The sequence below is a fragment of the Aedes albopictus genome, chromosome 2 (assembly GCF_035046485.1).
Source record: "Aedes albopictus strain Foshan chromosome 2, AalbF5, whole genome shotgun sequence".
NCBI classification, from domain to species: domain Eukaryota; kingdom Metazoa; phylum Arthropoda; class Insecta; order Diptera; family Culicidae; genus Aedes; species Aedes albopictus.
In genome coordinates, this window is record NC_085137.1 from 381,420,669 (window position 1) to 381,437,927 (window position 17,259).

The following is a 17,259-nucleotide window of genomic DNA, read 5'->3' on the forward strand; positions in this document are numbered from 1 at the left end:
TTCATAGCTGTGTAATGCAAATACAATGTTTACGATAATTAAATGTTTCGGGTGCACACAGTCATCTAGCTGAAAGCTTCATCATAACCATTCGAGTACCCTTGCAGTTACAACACTTGCAGCTGTGCGCGGTGAAATCATTATTTAACAACCAACAAAACTCCCTGCATTCCGCTGCTGCCCGGTTCCAAACCCACGCAAACAGGTCAAAAATTTTCTCTGCAAGCTTTTAAGCTTTTCACAAAGTGCCACAAAATGGTTTGAATTACATTTATCTCCGCCACTCAAACAGCGCCCAGAAACATTGCATGGGGCAGCAGCAGCTGTATCCTTACTATCTCTGCCACTGCATCCCAATTCCGGCAGGGACCAGGAAAAACACGAATAACAGCTTCCTTTAACTAAAATTTTACCTCCCGCATACGTGCTTCCCGCTTGGCCAGTGCACTTGCGGAGGATTTTCGCGCGTGTAGCAACGAGAACGACGAAGCCGTGCCAGGAATGTAGTAAATTATTTTATTAGTGTAATAAAGCACCGTTCATCACCACCATAGCCGCCGCCGCCGCTACTCAGTTGGTTTAGGGTTCTCGGCTCGCAACGGCAACGCACACACGAGGCCCCAAAGTAAATATTTTCAAACTAACATACATTCCGCCCCGCGCACAGGACCTGATTCTCCATAACACCCGTCGCGTCGGTCGTCGCAATGTTCCCATACCTGCGTTAAATTTCCGAGCTTCCATACCGGGAAGAGATACTTCCGCCGGTACTTTCGCATGCCGCGTTGCTACATTGTACCCACGTACCTAGTTCGACGCTCCCGAGTACCTACCTATGCTGCCTCACCGTGTATTTCATAGTGTACCTACGTCGGAGGGTGAGTTTTTCCATTGTGGATTGGCACTGCCGAAGTTCCATCATAGTTGGCACGAATTCCGCAACGGGTTCTGCTAACGACGACGTGCGTACGTGCCTGGGACCGGGAAAAGGTAGTTTCAACTCTGCGCTGTGTTGAAACGGCGGTTTTTAGCCGGATTGGAATACAGCTTTTTTGGAGGAAAACGAAGTAAATTAAATTTGACGAATTTCACGTCAAACTAGTACTGTTGATTGGTTGATTTGTCTTTATTAAAGAGACTTTCAGCCCTTGGCTGACTACTAGTACTGTTCAAAATGAAATATGTTTATATAGTTTTGTTTGTAAAGGCCCATATTCAAAGAATCGAAGTGGCAAACACACAGGTATTTAGCATGATCATGCTGAGGGTCATGTATCCGATTCCCGGTCGTTTCAAAAACTTTTAATAAGGGAAATATTCTGGGACTTCCTTGGACATAAAGTATGTAACCGTTTAGTTACAATTATCCCAATATTATTTTTAATTTGTGCATTTGTTGAGAAACTGTAGTGTTGTTATAGATTGCATTTCATATTGGGTTTGTATGATTAGGAAGTAGACAGTTTGTGAAATGTATGGGCTCAACGGAACTAAAAGGGCTTATAAAATCTACTGTGGTAATAAGGAAAAGGATTAGATATGGATGGGTGGTGGTATTCAACATGGAAGGAAAATGAAGGGAGGATGGAACAAATGGAAAATGAATGGATTGGCCTGATATAATTTCGGGGAGTCAGCCATTGATCATAAGTAAATCAGCGTCCGTGCAAGACAGTTGAGCCAAGTGATCAAAAGTACCTACAACAGTGCTCATAGTGCCGCGTCTGAAGCAAACCATAGTGCGAGGCCAATAGTTCAGCCAGGTTATTGATTTTTATAGTTACCACAGAAGGCCATTTGTTGAACATGCCTTGGTCCTTAGGACCTTTGTTTGGACTATATAATCCTCAGGTTACCCCAGCCAACTGTGTACGTTCGACCAAACCAACGATTTCATTGGTATTGGTCTAACCGACAAGGACCACCTCTCAGGGTCCGTAAATGCCGTAGTAATAGAAGTCTTAGACCGTGAATTCCTAAAAGTCCAGAAGAACCCTTTTCGGCGTGACCAATACGGATCTTAAAGAACTTATAAAATCTACTGTGGTAATAAGGAAAAGGATTAGATATGGATGGGTGGTGGTATTCAACATGGAAGGAAAATGAAGGGAGGATGGAACAAATGGAAAATGAATGGATTGGCCTGATATAATTTCGGGGAGTCGGCCATTGATCATAAGTAAATCGGCGTCCGTGCAAGACAGTTGAGCCAAGTGATCAAAGTACCTACAGTGCTCATAGTGCCGCGTCTGAAGCAAACCACAATGCGAGGCCAGGTAATTGATTTTGATAGTTATCACAGAAGGCCGTTTGTTGAACATGCCTTGGTCCTTCGGACCTTTGTTTGGATTATATAATCCTCAGATTACTCCAGCCAACTGTGTACGTTCGGCCAAACTAACGATTTCGTTGGAATTGGTCTAACCGACAAGGATCACCTCTCAGGCTCCGTAACTGCCGTAGTAAGAGAAGTCTCGGACCGTGAAGTCCTAAAAGTCCAGGAGAACCCTTCTCGGCGTGACCAATATGGTCTCGTCCGTGGCCCGTTGATTGCGTCAACGAAGAGAACGCCGTAGACTCCCAGGCTACCTCCTTAGCCAACCGCCATTATTGCCTTTGGTCCAATCAAGCGCCGCCGCCGCCATTCAGGTGCGCGAGAACCAAGCTACCAAGTCGCAATCTTCAAACTCCCCACCCAACAAACCAGACCTCACCTACAGCAGCGAGCACTCGCTAACGTCCAGCAACGCCCCGGTACGTACCAGAACAACAGTCTTTACCACAAACTAGCCCATATTAGTAGTAATAGGCCAATAAAGTTTAGTAATCCAATCTCAATATTATAACTTCTAATAAATCCCATAGACCTTGTAAACTACACTCCCTTACCTGTCCTTTCCCCTGTCCTATCCTTTTTTCTTCTCTCCGTCAGGTAAATGATGAATAGGCTCGTGTTCATGGCGATGGCACAAATTTCCCGAATGGAGGAGAACGTGCCTCTGGAGCCGACCTGATACACTACACTTTCAATCCACCGATCCGTGAAAATTCCACACTTCTGCACTTGTTGTTCCGCGTAACCCCTCCTAATTACCCAGTAGCATGCCGACCCTGTAGACCCAGCTCTAGGGGTCTCATGGTACTGAGCTAGTTATCCGGGAGTCTTGGCTTAGCCACTGGGTAGATTGAGCAGTCTGTAAGTCTCAGTTAGTCTCAAGTACGACGTGTCTGACGTACCGGACGATATACAAATACGCAAAATGGTCTGTGTGGTAGAGAATACTATCAGTTTATAACTGAAAAGGTAACCAATAAGCAGTTAAAATGCACCGTTACAGCAGTTATTAAAAAGTGCATCAGCTGTATATTAGGCCGGCCCTATTTTTGCAAAAGTTGGAAATGTTAAAAGTTCAATATTGTAAAACGATCGTTTTAGCTAAAAAACCATCATGCCAAAATTTGAAGTCTGTATCTCAAGGTTAAGTGGTCCCCCACGGGACTAAAAGTTCTCAAAAATTGTATGTGGTCAAAAAAATCATGAAATTTTTTCGACGAAAAAATATCGTATTCTACTAGAATCAGAGATTTTAGAACCCTAAGGGCCAAAAATGTGCTCAGAATAACGATATCTCTTTTCGTTTCTGAGTTATTGACGAAAAACTACCTAAAAATGAACATTTTGACAATTTTTTGAAATGCCAGAGGAAACCTGCCATATTTTGTCCGATACATACGAACGTCGAACATATATTCTCGTATATCTCGTGATCCTTACTTTTTAAAAGGGTAATGTTTTCAGCAAAGATGTCAGATATGTCAAGGCCTATCTAGTGATAAACAATTTAGTGCAAGAAATTACCGCTAGGTGGCGCTAAAGAGCATTCCAAAATGCTCCCAATTTATAGAATGAAACGTACCTACACACTCAGATTCGATTTCGTTGTTCGGTAATTATTTTGCTGGAAAAAATCGGTAAAGCGAAAAAACTACCGAGTTTCGGTAATCACAGCCAATTTTACAAGAGTTCGGTAATTTTGTTACCGGTTTATTTGTAATTTGCTACTGTGCCAGCATCATCTGTCAAATAATTTACAATACGTACTGTAAAATAGAGCTTTTACCAAATACTGTAACAAAAATTACCGGAAAGTTTGTAAATCACAATCTTTTTTACCGAAGTTCTGTAAAGTTGCTAGCAACGATGGCGAAATGTCAAACTGGTGATGGACGAAATTCTCATTTCGGTTTTAGAAGTTCGTAGTTGGTAGTCCCTCAAAAATCTTGTTTAGTGACCTGAGAAATGTTTTAAAATTGAGCGGAGCGTCGAATTTACTGGACTTGGGTAAGTAGTCAATGCTTATATTTATGATGGCATTTCCCCATTTCGAATATTTAACTGTTTTGTTGCAGCTTCTGCTGGTTGATACGTGATCCAAGGGATTGAAAATCGCTCTGTGGCCATGATATAAATCAAATCCCAGACGATGCTAGGCAAGGTGACATAGTTTACTCATGTAAATATCGCAATTCCTAAAAAAAAAACTGGTTAATAAATACAACTAAATATTTAGCTGCATCTTTTAATCCTGAAAATACCGAAAAACTGTAAAACATCCGAATGAAAACATTGAGTTACCGAAAATCTACGGTAATTCTGCAACGCACATTACCGGAGAAATTCGGTAATTTTTGACAGCCTCTCGAAAATCTTGTTTTACCGGATGTTCGGTAACTGTTTCGATTACCGAACGGATTACCGGACGTTCAGCTGTTGAGAATTCGGTAAAAAATTACCGAATACTGTAAAAAAATCTAAGTGTGTAGCAAGGGGACAAGACGCTCAGAACAATAGGGTAAATCGCACTTCTGTAGATGGGAAGACATACATGTCCTGCGGCTCAAAAGGTGTCGTTCAAATATTACGTAACGAATCAGAAGCGAGAGGGGTCAAGCGCTGTGTTATGCTTTATACAAAATTTCCCATACAAAAGTTGTTACGTGGGGTAGAGAGGCGTTCTAAAATTTTCAAATTTTGCGTTACGTATTATTTGAAGGAACCCAAAAAGACATCACAGAAAAACAGATGTAATACTGAAGAAATTAACATCTCATATATCGCAAGATCCTGACTACTAGTAGAGTTGGTGTCTTCGGCAAAGTTGTTTGCTTGAGCAAGAGCTTACAGATGATGAACCGTTTGATTTGATACTTCACCACAAGGTGGCGCTAGTGAGCATACAAATATTATATCTCATATATCTCAGGATCCTGATTACTTAGAAAGATGGTTTCTTTGGAGTTGTGCGCCATTTGATTCGGAACTTTGCCATTAGGCGGCGCTAATGAGCATGTACAGTTTATATCTGCCGTACATCAGGGTGCCTATTATTTACAGAGATTTTTTTACAGTAAATACAGAGTGTACCAATAGATTATGACGGCGCACAACCCAGACATAGTGGTGCTAGTTAGCATTGAAATTTTATATCTTAGAGAAATCCCGGAAGCAATTCCTGGAGGACTACCAGGGGAAATTCTTGCATCATGGGAGGAATTCCATGAGAAAAACCGGGAGGAATTCTAACGGATCCTTCTATGAATTTTTAGTTGAGTTCTTAAATCAATTTCTAGAGGAATTCCTGAAAAAAAAATATATATAAATAAGTGGATTTTCTAGATAAATCCCTGAAGGAACCTTGTCAAAAATCACTAAAAGAATCCCCGTATTAATTTTTAAAAAAATCCCAGGAGGAGTTCCTTCCGAAATTCCGGAAGAAATTCCTAAAGGTATCCGTATGAGAATTATTGGTGACAATTTTGTAGAACCCCTGATGCAAGTACTGGAACATCATGAAGGCGTCCGAAGAGAATCCCTGAGAAATACCCGGATCCCTAAAGGAATTTGTAGTAAAATGCCTGAAGAAACCTAGAAAGGAGTGAGGTATTTTTTTTTTTTTCAGATAAGCTGGCTCTCAATAATTTGTGCGATTTTGTCAAAGATGCCGACTTTGTATGTTTTCACTGGGTCCAAATTATCAGTAAAATATACCCCATTGCTACTCGGTAGGAGTATTAATCACTATTAACTACATCAACGGGTCACGCTTAGTCAGACGAACGTCTTTACAGAAAATACTAAAATTATATGTTTTCGTTGGCGAAATAAATTTATTGTGCAGGGGTGTCATCTAGTGAAATGATTTATTTCAAATCAGATATTATTGAAATTGAAAAATTACATTCATATAAATAAATCTGTCGAAGTAATCAACTTAGAATATTTTCTCTAGATCAAGTACCTAACAAATGTATATTACATTACTGAAATGTAGTTCGAAAGTCTTATGCATATGTAATCTTTGAAGCAATACTTCCGCCACCTGGTGAGTCGATTCTGAAGTAAAGTATCCATCAAATAAGAAGTATTGGTATTGTTTGCCATTATATTGCATCAAGTCATTCACCTCAAAAGAAGTTTACTTTTTTGAGGACATTTGTCGCTCAGAGTGTCTAGGATGCTGAGCGAGTATGTATCTATTAGCGCCAGCTTGCAGAAAAACATCAGCATAATTTTTATTATCAAATAGATTTTGATGTGTTATACACTTTTGCCGAAAACACGAACATTCTATGCAAATCGAAACAAAATTTGTTATTATATAAGAAACAAAATTATAACAAAACTGGTTTTATTTATTACTTCAAACAGATAACAACATTTGTAATATTATGCACTTTAAGAAACTTGCCTGTAACATAATTTCGTAACACGCTTATTTCAATCCTTGTTATATTTTTGTAATCAAATTATTTCAGAAGCTCTAAGATTTTTTGTGATGTCCCGAAAAAGGTTGATTGTTTTTGTTATTTTGGCCACCCGAATCAAGTGATTTATGACAAAATTTGTAACAAATTTGTCCAGAAATATGTAACAGAACTTGTTATAATTTTGTTATGATTTCGCGTTTTTAATCTATCAAAATTTGATATAATCTTGTTATGATTATATCGCAACCTGTTATATTTTTGTTTAAATGGGAACGAGTTTTGTCGAGTTGATTTTTTGTTATTTTAACTACTAACGGTACATGTTTTATAACAACCGTTGTTACAGAAATCATTGAACAAAATAATACAACCTGTAATAATTTTGTTTTTCCCATCTAGTCGGGTAAGCATTTAACCCTCGAGCGATCGCGCTGTTGTATTTTGTATAACACGTTGAAAAAATCTTGCTTTTTGTACTCCTAATTAGCGTGGTGATGCAGGTAGTTGCGAACTGCGCGACTGCTGGAAGGTTAATCAGCCGTATATTGGGCCAAAACCTGAATTAAAACAGATTTTAAGTAGCAGTTCAGGTGCTAATTTAGGACAGTTTAGCGGTCGAACTGCAGTTAGCAGGTGGAATGTGGATTAGGGCAGTTCAGACTTTAAACATGTTAAAAACTCAAAGCTCCCATATGTTCATTACAATCCTTGGTGCAAAACTAGAGTCCTGTCAAATTTTCAGCCATTTCGGTGGTGATTTAATGGTGGCCCAAAACCAAAATAGGTTTATATGGGAATTACTATGGAGAATTTTTGAAAAAGGTTCTCCGCGCTGTAGAGCATCACCACATGGATGAAGGCGTTGGGTCAAAGTCAAATTGAATTCTTCAGATCTCAATGATGAATGTTGCCGAAGACCGCAACTCGTTTCGACTCACGAGACAGAAGTTATTAATCAATATTCATTCATGCATGCTTGAACAGAAGACCACAGCTCGATCGACACGCTTGACACGCAATCATAGTATGCGTGCTACCTTCTTGCACACCTTGCAGGACATCGTGTATAAAGATGCGCATGCGAGTGAGAATTTGTTTAATAACTTTTTCCCCGATTGTCGAAATAAGTTCCGGTCTTCGGCAACATTCATCATTGAGATCTGAAGAATTCAATTTGGCCTTGACCCTATGACTTCATCCATGTGGTAATGCTCTACAGCGCGGAGAGCCTTTTTCGAAAATTCTCCATAGTAATTCCCATATAAACCTATTTTGCTCTTGGGCCACCATTAAATCACCACAGAAATGGCTGAAAATTGGCTTCTTTAGCGGTGTTGAGATAATTCCATATTCGGAATCTGCATGCCAAACTGAGCCGAAATCCAAATTTTCATGAATTTTGGTGCCCGGGAACCTATTTAAAAATCAATTTGAAGTTTGTATGGGAGCGATTTGTCGGATCACCCCTCGTCGCATTTTGTACTGGGCGGAGCTGTCAAGCAGTTGCTCAGCTGTCAAAAGGTGATTTCGAAAAATCTCTTTGAAATTGGTTTTAGGCACCAAAATAAAGTTCTAAAAATCTGAAAAAAATCATAGTGGCTCAGAAAAAGATGCTCTTTCGTATGAAATCGAAAAAAACAATTCATTTTTCTAAATTTAAAAACCCAATTTGACAAGACTCTAGTTTTACACCAATGATTGTAACGAACATATGGGAGCTTTGGATTTTTGACATGTTTAAAGTCTGAACTGCCCTAATGTGGATATTATGCTGAAATGCGGCTTGTTTAATGCTTATTGGTTACCTGTGTATACTTTAAGCTGAGATGCAGACGTTGCCAAAGTTAAACTTAACAATCGTCGGTTTAAATTCCTCCTCATATAGGTTGTATACCATTTCGCCGAAAACCATTTCCCTAAAATGCCATGTAACTTTACCTTCCTTCTTGGGAAGGTACTCTGGAACCCCTTCTCTTCTCAAACTTCTCCTCTTTGACCTCCCGAATAATGAAAGGATCTCCCATTAAACTTCTTCGGAAATCTCATCTGATTATACAACCCCTCTCTTCTTTCAAATTCTTCATTTGTTCCCTTGGCCCTTCCTAGCACCTCCTTAAATTTTCCTCAGTTAAGCCATAAAGTTGCTGCTTTTTCACCTCTTCCTTAAATTTTCCTAAAATCCATGCTCACTGTTACGCCCTGAGATCCATTGTTGTCCATCACCCTTTGATTCATTTGACCTCTCTTCTTAAATCCACCCATGTCACGCCACTGATAGCCCCACATAGCTCCTTCTTGTTCAACCTCGATCTCATCTCTTAAGAGCATTCAATAAGCCTACCATAATTACTGTCGAACATGTATTAAGTTTTATTAACCCTGAAGATGACGCAAAACACCAGTGTCGGAACGTCGGGCAAACAGTAAACCTCGTTTTTCCGTATTGAATACTGCGTAGCCATTTCAATCCTGCATTTTTTAATTAATTTTATGTTTTCTACTCTTTACAGGTAAGTACGTTGGCACATTCCTTGGAATATCTAAAAAACAGGTATCTACCACAAAAAAACGAGTCATAAAGTGGATCTTTTAATGTCACTAGTGCTGGCTTTGGTGCGCATTCATTGACTCAGATGCACGTGAAGACATTGAAAAGTTAAAACAATATAACAGTGAACACAGAAAATGCATTCCATCAAATAACAAGCGAGTACGGTACCAATTGATTCCGTTTTTTTGTTTTCATAGGGTAGAAGCTTCAGTTTTGGCCAGTCCGGAGTTTTGGCCATAGTGCGGTATAGAGCCTGTTGCGATCTAAATCGGCGTAAATTTATTTTTTACTAGTAGATCCTAATACAATATGATGATTACAGCTGTGAAAACCACATCTTTTGATTAAAAACTGGAAGAAAAAAATATATTTCCTTAAAAAATCTGCTCCCATATATCTATTTTGGCCAGGGTGCTTCTATTTTGGCCACTCCCATAAGAAATACACGTGATTGGCCAAAATAGAAACCAAACTTAAGAATATGGCCAAAACTGCGGCAGAGCTTCTATTTTGGCCAGTGCCACTTTTAATACAAAAATCAAGTATTGGCATGATTTCTGCATTTTTCCTTCAAAATATAGACTGAAACCTTTCTTTTAACGCATTGGTTGTTTTCATAGGATTATTGGTTATTTTTATAAAAATGATTTTCCTTAGACTGGCCAAAACCGGTGCCCGCACCCTACGTGCTCACTTCTAACAAAAAAGTACAAACATTAGAACCAAACAAACAGCGCTGCAATCCTTTGTTTTAGGTGGAATGAAAATGGTAGCACTTTACTTACCTTACCGATCAGGCTAAGACCGGGGTGGCCTCTGCTGTACATAATAGCCGTCTCCATTCCACTCGATCCATGGATGTTTGTCTCCAGTTCCGCACTCTGTGTAGGGTCCACAGATCGTCCTCTACTTGGTCGACCCACCTAGCTCGCTGCGCTCCACGTCTTCTTGTACCGGTCGGATGACTCTCGAGAACCATTTTAGTTGGGTTGCTATCCGACATCCTGATGACGTGACGATGGTTGGTTCTCTCAGCAGCTGATGCAACTCGTGGTTCATTCGCCTTTTTCAAGTCCCGTCTTCCATCTGCACTCCGCCGTAGATGTTACGCAACACCTTCCGTCCGAAAACTCCAAGGGCGCGTTGGTCCTCTGCACGTAAGGTCCATATTTCGTGCCCATAGAGGACGACCGGTCTAATTAGCGTTTTGTAGATAGTTAACTTCGTGTTACGGCGAACTTTATTCGATCGTAGAGTTCTGTGGAGCAGGGATGCCAGATGGTTATTCCAAAAAACTGTATCAGGATTTTAGAAAATCTGTATTTGTCTGTATTTTGAAACTGTGACTGAAAGCCAAAAACACCAAGTTTCCGTAAATCCAGTCAGACCCCGTAAGAAATCTGTATGTTGCACATGTAAATTTGTGTGTCCCGAATTTTGTATGAACATTTCTATTTGCGGTAAGATTTCACTAAATGGTGTTAATAGCAGAACGTAATAATTTTGTATTCTTAATAGTTCTGAACTCGCCCAATTTTTGTGAAAATTTCTCCAGGGATTTTTCCAGAAATTTTCCTGGGACTTTCCTGGGAGTTTCTCAAAAAATATCCTGAAACTGGTTCACGGGTTTCCGCAGAAAATCCTCATGGAATTCTTTAAAGGATTAAAGAGAAAATTCCTTCAGGGATTGCTACATAAGTTATGCTTGTATTTCTTCATATATTTTTTTCAATATTTTTGGAGAAATTCCTCCAATTTTTTTTCAGGAGTTTTTCTATAGCATTTCTCCGAAAATTTATCTTCCTTCAGGGGTTTCTCCATGAATTTCTTCTCACGTATCTTGAAAAGATGCAATTTTTATGTTTTTTATTAGATATTTTTCTTTAACAAACATTCCGAGATTCTATCAGAAATTCAGAAACTTCCAGTTTGTATGAAGAACTAGCATAATTTAAAATACACAAAAATAGAAAGATTACAAAAAGTAAACTTCAAGAACCATTCCAGAAATTATTGCTTAAATTTCTACCCAAAGTATTACTACATTTTTTCAGGGATTTTTTTTAGAAATTCCTCTAGAAATTATCAAAAGATTTTTCTGGAAAGTTTCTACAGGAGTTTATCCAATAGTTCCTTGAGGTATTCCTCCAGGCATTACTTTGGATTTGTTCAGACCTTTCTTCTGGATTTTTTCTATTTTTTCCAAAAGATTCTCTCAACAATTGCTGCAGAATTTCAACTAATAAGCGTTTTTAACAGATTTTTTCTAGAAATGTTTCAAGAATATTTGTAGAGGGTTCTCCATTTTTTTTATTTCTTCATTGGTTCTCTAAAGAATTCTTCCAAAAAATCTCTTTATAAACTGCACCAGATTTTTTTTATCGATGAATCATTCAAAGGTACCTCCAGCAGTTCTTCCAAGGATCCCTTCAGAAAATCCTCCAGGGAAATTTTATAAATTCAATGAAGGGTTTCTTAAAAAATCCACAAGTACCTTTGTCTGCAATGTCTGCATTTTTTAAGAGATTTTTCCAGAAATTTCTCCACGGATTTTCTAGGAATCACTGCAGAAATTTCTGAAGAATTCTTTCATTGATAGATTTATTCCAGAAGTTTATCAAGACTTTTTTTATTTTTTCTAAAAAAACATGAAGAAGTTTCTGCAGGAATCACTGAACGAATGTCTAAAAAAATCTTGGAGAACCCTGGAAAGAGTTTCCAAACAAATCCTTTTAGGATTTGTGAATAATTTACTTGAAGAATGTCAGATTTTTTATTTTTTTTAGGAAAACACCATGAAGTAACTTCTCAATTTTGAAATTTTGAAGAAATCTCTGGAGATAAATATATCTTCACATTCGAATTTCTGAATAAATCTAAGCAGGAAATTCTGAAAGAAAGAGTTAGAGGAAGTAAAGTTAGTTGTAAGTAAAAAGAAAGTCGGGATAAGGCAAAACTGGACGCATTTCCTCATTTTTTGGTTTTTGATTTTTTATTAAATAACGAAGTAAGATTTTCCAAATTGGTTTCCATTCAGAGAGGAAGGATCGAGCTATCTCCTGGATTGTTTCAGGTGTAAAACTTTTACCAAATTTTTCAAAAATCATAGTTTTTGAAATTTCATTCAAAATTGGTTTCCCTCAAACTGAGAAATATTTTCCACCTGAAGAAAAAATATCTTGGCCCTTCCTCTAACTGTGTACGAAAACCGATTTTGAAAATATTGCTTCGTTATTTAATAAAAAATCAAAATCAAAAATAAGGATATGCTTCCAGTTTCGCTAAGTACTGTTCTTCGGTATCTAGTACTTGACTCGACTCTAGTCAAGTCCAGTCGAGTCAAGTACGAGACACTGAAGACGACGTTACAGTTGAGGTCGAAATACGTATCTGCCAAGGGATGCAAATTCTTAGTGGAATTGAAAGGAACAGAACTTAACCCGAATTTCTTTTTTACCATCCTAGAAGAAGTTTCTTAGGAACTTCCTGGGGAAAAACCTGGAGAAACATTTCGGGAAATTCTTGGTGGAACGCATTACAAAACATTTGCAAAGATCCCAGAAATATTTTTTTTCAGATATTTCTTAAGGAATTTCTGAAAAAAATCTTTGGAAATATTTCTGAATGTATATCACAAAGAATCCGTGGAGATATAAATGGAGTTATCCGTCGACATGAAATTTTCGAAATTTTTTTGAACAAATATCCAAAAGAGTGTGTAAAGTTTATATTGCTGGGTGTTAAGAAGGAGCCCATAGAAATCTATTCAAGAGAATTCCTGGAGAAATTAGTCAAGGAATATCTTAATAATGCCCTCTAGAAATTTCTCCAAAGAATCTATGCAAGAATTTCTTTAAAAAAACTCTTCCCATTACTGGTGTTCCATATACCAGGCACCTCTCCGCGTTTCACCGAAATTAGAAAAAAAAACTCCCATGCCGCCTTCTCTGTGCATCACCACGCTAAGATGGCCAAAATTGCTAGGGCGTGATATTTACACCCATATGAAGTGTTCCTTTTGCTACATTCGATGCATCATATTTTTGCAAATTGATTTCGTACTCTGTAGTTTCAAGAAGATTAAAATTCGATCTTTAACACAATTTTGTAGTTAGTAACTCAGTTGTTTGAAAGGGTGTGTATTGGCTATTTCTTCTCAGGTTTGATTCAATATTATTATTTGAAAAAACTGTCATTACGTTTAATTTTCAACGAAAACATTATTCGTAAGTTTTCTCATTATTTTCATTCTACATATAAGAATGAAAAGCAAAAAGAAAACCAGGTCTTTTGCTTAGCAAAGTTTCCAACTTTTATTTCATTTTTCATGTACTGAACTTTCAAGCTTAAATTTTCCTTACAACTTAATATTTCACTGGAAATTCGCGACTCTTGCAAATTGTCAAGCAAACAGCAATACACATAAAAAAAATCAGCAAAGATATTTTTTTTTCGATTTTTTTCATAAAACAACATAATCTTTGAAAACTTGCTGAAAAACTTAAATTGGGACGAAGGCTGGATAGTTATATTTTACCAACTTAAGATTTCAACGTGATAAAAACGTATAGAAGCCCGCCTTTAACGTATGCTCAATACATCTGGGATGTATTATGTTTCGTAATATATTTTTTTAACAAATTCAATTCAAAAGAAAATTTTTTTTGGAATGATTGAACATTGAGATCAAATGTGAAACATAGAGATAATTAAATGGGTTTATACTCCCAATAATTTTTATAACTTTATTTTCCACCTAGCGTGAATGTATGAGGAAAAAAATATGTGGAGGAAAAATCTGTATCATGGTCATGAAATCTGTATTTTTTCTGTACTCTGTATCCTGTCTGTATCAAGCTCTAAAAATCTGTGTAATACAGAAAAATCTGTATATCTGGCATCTCTGCTGCGGAGTACAAAGTAAGCATGATTTCCTGCAACAATGTCCTTCTCAATTTCTCTGCTGGTGTCGCTGTCGGCGGTCACCAGTGAGCCCAAGTACACGAATTCTTCAACCGCTTCGATTTCATCACCGTCGATAGAAATTCGGGGTGGCGGGCGCGGTGATTCCTCCCTGGAGCCCTTTGCCATCATGTACTTTGTCTTCGACACATTAATGACTAATCCGATTCGCCTGGCTTCACTCTTTAGTCGGATGTACGTTTCCGCCATCGTCTCAAATTTACGAGCAATAATATCAATATCATCAGCGAAACCAAGCAGCTGAACGGACTTCGTGAAAATCGTACCACTCGTGTTTATCCCCGCTCTCCTTATTACACCTTCTAACGCAATGTTGAACAGCAAGCAAGAAAGACCATCACCTTGTCGTAACTCTCTGTGGGATTCTACGGGACTCGAGAGTGTCCCTGATACTCGAACTACGCACAACACTCGATCCATCGTCACCTTGATCAATCGTATCAGTTTATCCGAGAATCCGTATTAGTGTATAATCTGCCATAGCTGTTCTGTTCACTCCAGATGTACCATGTACAAAACGCTGATGAGACCAGTGGTTCTCTACGGACACTAGACTTGGACAATGCTCGAGGAAAACATGCAAGCACTTGAAGTATTCGGACGTCGGGCGCTTAGGACAATCTTTGGTAGTGTGCAGGAGAATGGTGTGGGCGTGGTGCTCGCTGAACTAACCAGTGAACCTAGCATTCGGAAGATGGCGAAAGCTGGAAGGATACAATGGGCAGGGCGTGTTGTGGAAATGCCAGACAACAACCGTGCAAGGCTGGTAATCGCCAGAGATCCGGATGGTGCAAGAAGACCTTGAGGGCAGCGAGCAAGGTGAGCGGACCCGGTGCAGAATGATCTGGCAAGTGTGGAACGCGGTCGAGGATGGAGGACTGCAGCCACGAACCAAGTGTTGTGGCAAAGAATGGTTGATATAAGATTTTTTCAATATCCGAGAAATTGAATTCATAGAAAATTCTTAAAGCTACTCTACAAACATGACAAGCGAATCTTCAAATTTTTAAACACTCTGAAGGGCTCGTCACACAATCGTTCCCTCGTCTGGAATGCTACGGTTTTGTCCCTACAGTAAAACACCAATCACTGCTTCATGCCTCCCTGCAAAGTACCCCGCACGTATAGAACTTTTCCGAGGCAAAACTTATGAATTCATAATGAACTTGAAAGAAACCAAATCGATTGATTGATTGATCATGGTCAGTGACCACCACGCCGCCGCACCGGTACAGACACGCCATTGAAAAGGGTGGGTCTGGGTGAAATCGCACCTCGCCGCTACCGCTGCGCTGTAGCTGCAGCAGGTATAGTCAGTCCCGGCGTGAAAATGCTCGCATCAATGCATCGATGGGGTGACGGCAGTTAGGGTGGAAAGTCGTGTGTGGGTGGTGTGGATGACCTCTAGAAGGTGTTGTGGTTTGATTTTCCGATTGGCGCCATGACTGTTTGACAGACTGATCGTTCCGCACATTCATCGGTATATATAGAGTAGAATGGCGTGGCGGGGTGCATTAGTAGCATTTGCAAGTTCTAACCGCAGCAGCACTGTCCAAAATGTTCCGCACATCGGTCGTTGTTGTAGCTGTGGCTCTGGTGGGAGCCGCTTTGGCCTACGAACATCACGGATTTATCAGTGAAGTCAAACACATCCCGTACAAGTGGTATGGTGGCGAGGGCGGCATGATGGGTGGCGGTTTTGGGGGCTCTCAGGTGAGAAGCGACATTCGGGTTTGATTGAGTGTGGATTCAATATTAATGCGTTTTCGGAATTTGTTGCCAGGGTGGAATTGGAATCGGTGGCGGAGAGGATTACTACAGTTACCCGAAATACAAGTTCGAGTACGGAGTGAAGGACTACCACACCGGTGACCACAAGAGCCAGTGGGAGATGCGCGATGGGGATGTTGTCAAGGGCGAGTACACTCTGGATGAGGCTGATGGAACCAAGCGGATTGTTGAATACCACGCCGACAGCAAGAACGGTTTCGAAGCGAAGGTCAAGAACATTGGACACGCGATCCACGAGGGAGGCATGGGTATGGGCGGTGGATACGAGGGTGGCTACTACGGCCATGGTTACAGCTACAGCAAACTGAAGAAGTTCAATTGATTTCTTGAATCTGTTTCAAATTTTCAATTTCCGACCTGGCTAATGCTTTTGTATGTATAATTTCCCACCCCCAACCGAGCTGTGATCTGTGCTTAACATGTGCGCTATTCCTCAATAAAAAGATTTACAATTGATTTTTTTGCCTTTCAATGATTAATTTATTAGATGGTGACTGTGTTGTACAACATTTTCATGCACGTTGATAGATACTCCCTCCAGTATTATGTTGATAGTGGTGAACAAACGTGGTACAGCCGGACGGTTTACGTAAAGCCCCTAGAATTTCTTTTTGTAGGTAATCTATTTTTGAAAGCAACAAACCAATATTGTTTAAATGTAAAAACATTACTAAGGGAAAACAATGAGTAACTAACATTATTTCCCCAATTTCAACAATTTGTAAGGCTTTTGTTTTTATCCTTATTTGGAAATTCAGTCAACCCGAATTGATGCATTGAATTGGAATAGAATTGCAGAAGGAATAGTGGATTTCCACAAAAATACCGAAATAATTTTGATTGAATTGTATTGATTACAGAGCACAGAAATAATTTTAAAAGGGAATTGCGAATCAAATTTCAAAGAAATTTTCAAAAGAATTCTCAAATTAACTTCCGAAGAAATAAAAAAAAACTGCTCGTGGAATTCCCAAAAAATGGCCGATAGAATTTGCAAAGGTGTTTATGAAGGAATTTTCAAGGATTTTCAAGAATTGTAAAGAAACTGCAGATGAAATTTAAAGAGAAGTTTCCGAACAAATTTCTAAAAGCATTACCATAGGATTTGCCAAAGGAATTGCTTGAGAAATTCCATAACTAATTTCCCAATTAATTACAAAGGAGTT

General features: G+C 39.0%; 2 protein-coding genes across 13 annotated transcripts in view; both read left to right on the forward strand.

The window, feature by feature from the left end:
- Window positions 1-17,259, forward strand: part of LOC109414371 (POU domain, class 3, transcription factor 3-like) — a 146,881-nt gene that overhangs the window by 73,160 nt on the left and 56,462 nt on the right. The window lies entirely within an intron of this gene.
- Window positions 15,273-16,550, forward strand: LOC115269665 (adult-specific cuticular protein ACP-20-like). Its single transcript, XM_029878501.2, has 2 exons — window positions 15,273-16,015; window positions 16,086-16,550. Exons 1-2 carry the CDS (start codon window positions 15,860-15,862, stop codon window positions 16,413-16,415), a joined length of 486 nt encoding a protein of 161 aa, XP_029734361.1. The 5' UTR covers window positions 15,273-15,859; the 3' UTR covers window positions 16,416-16,550.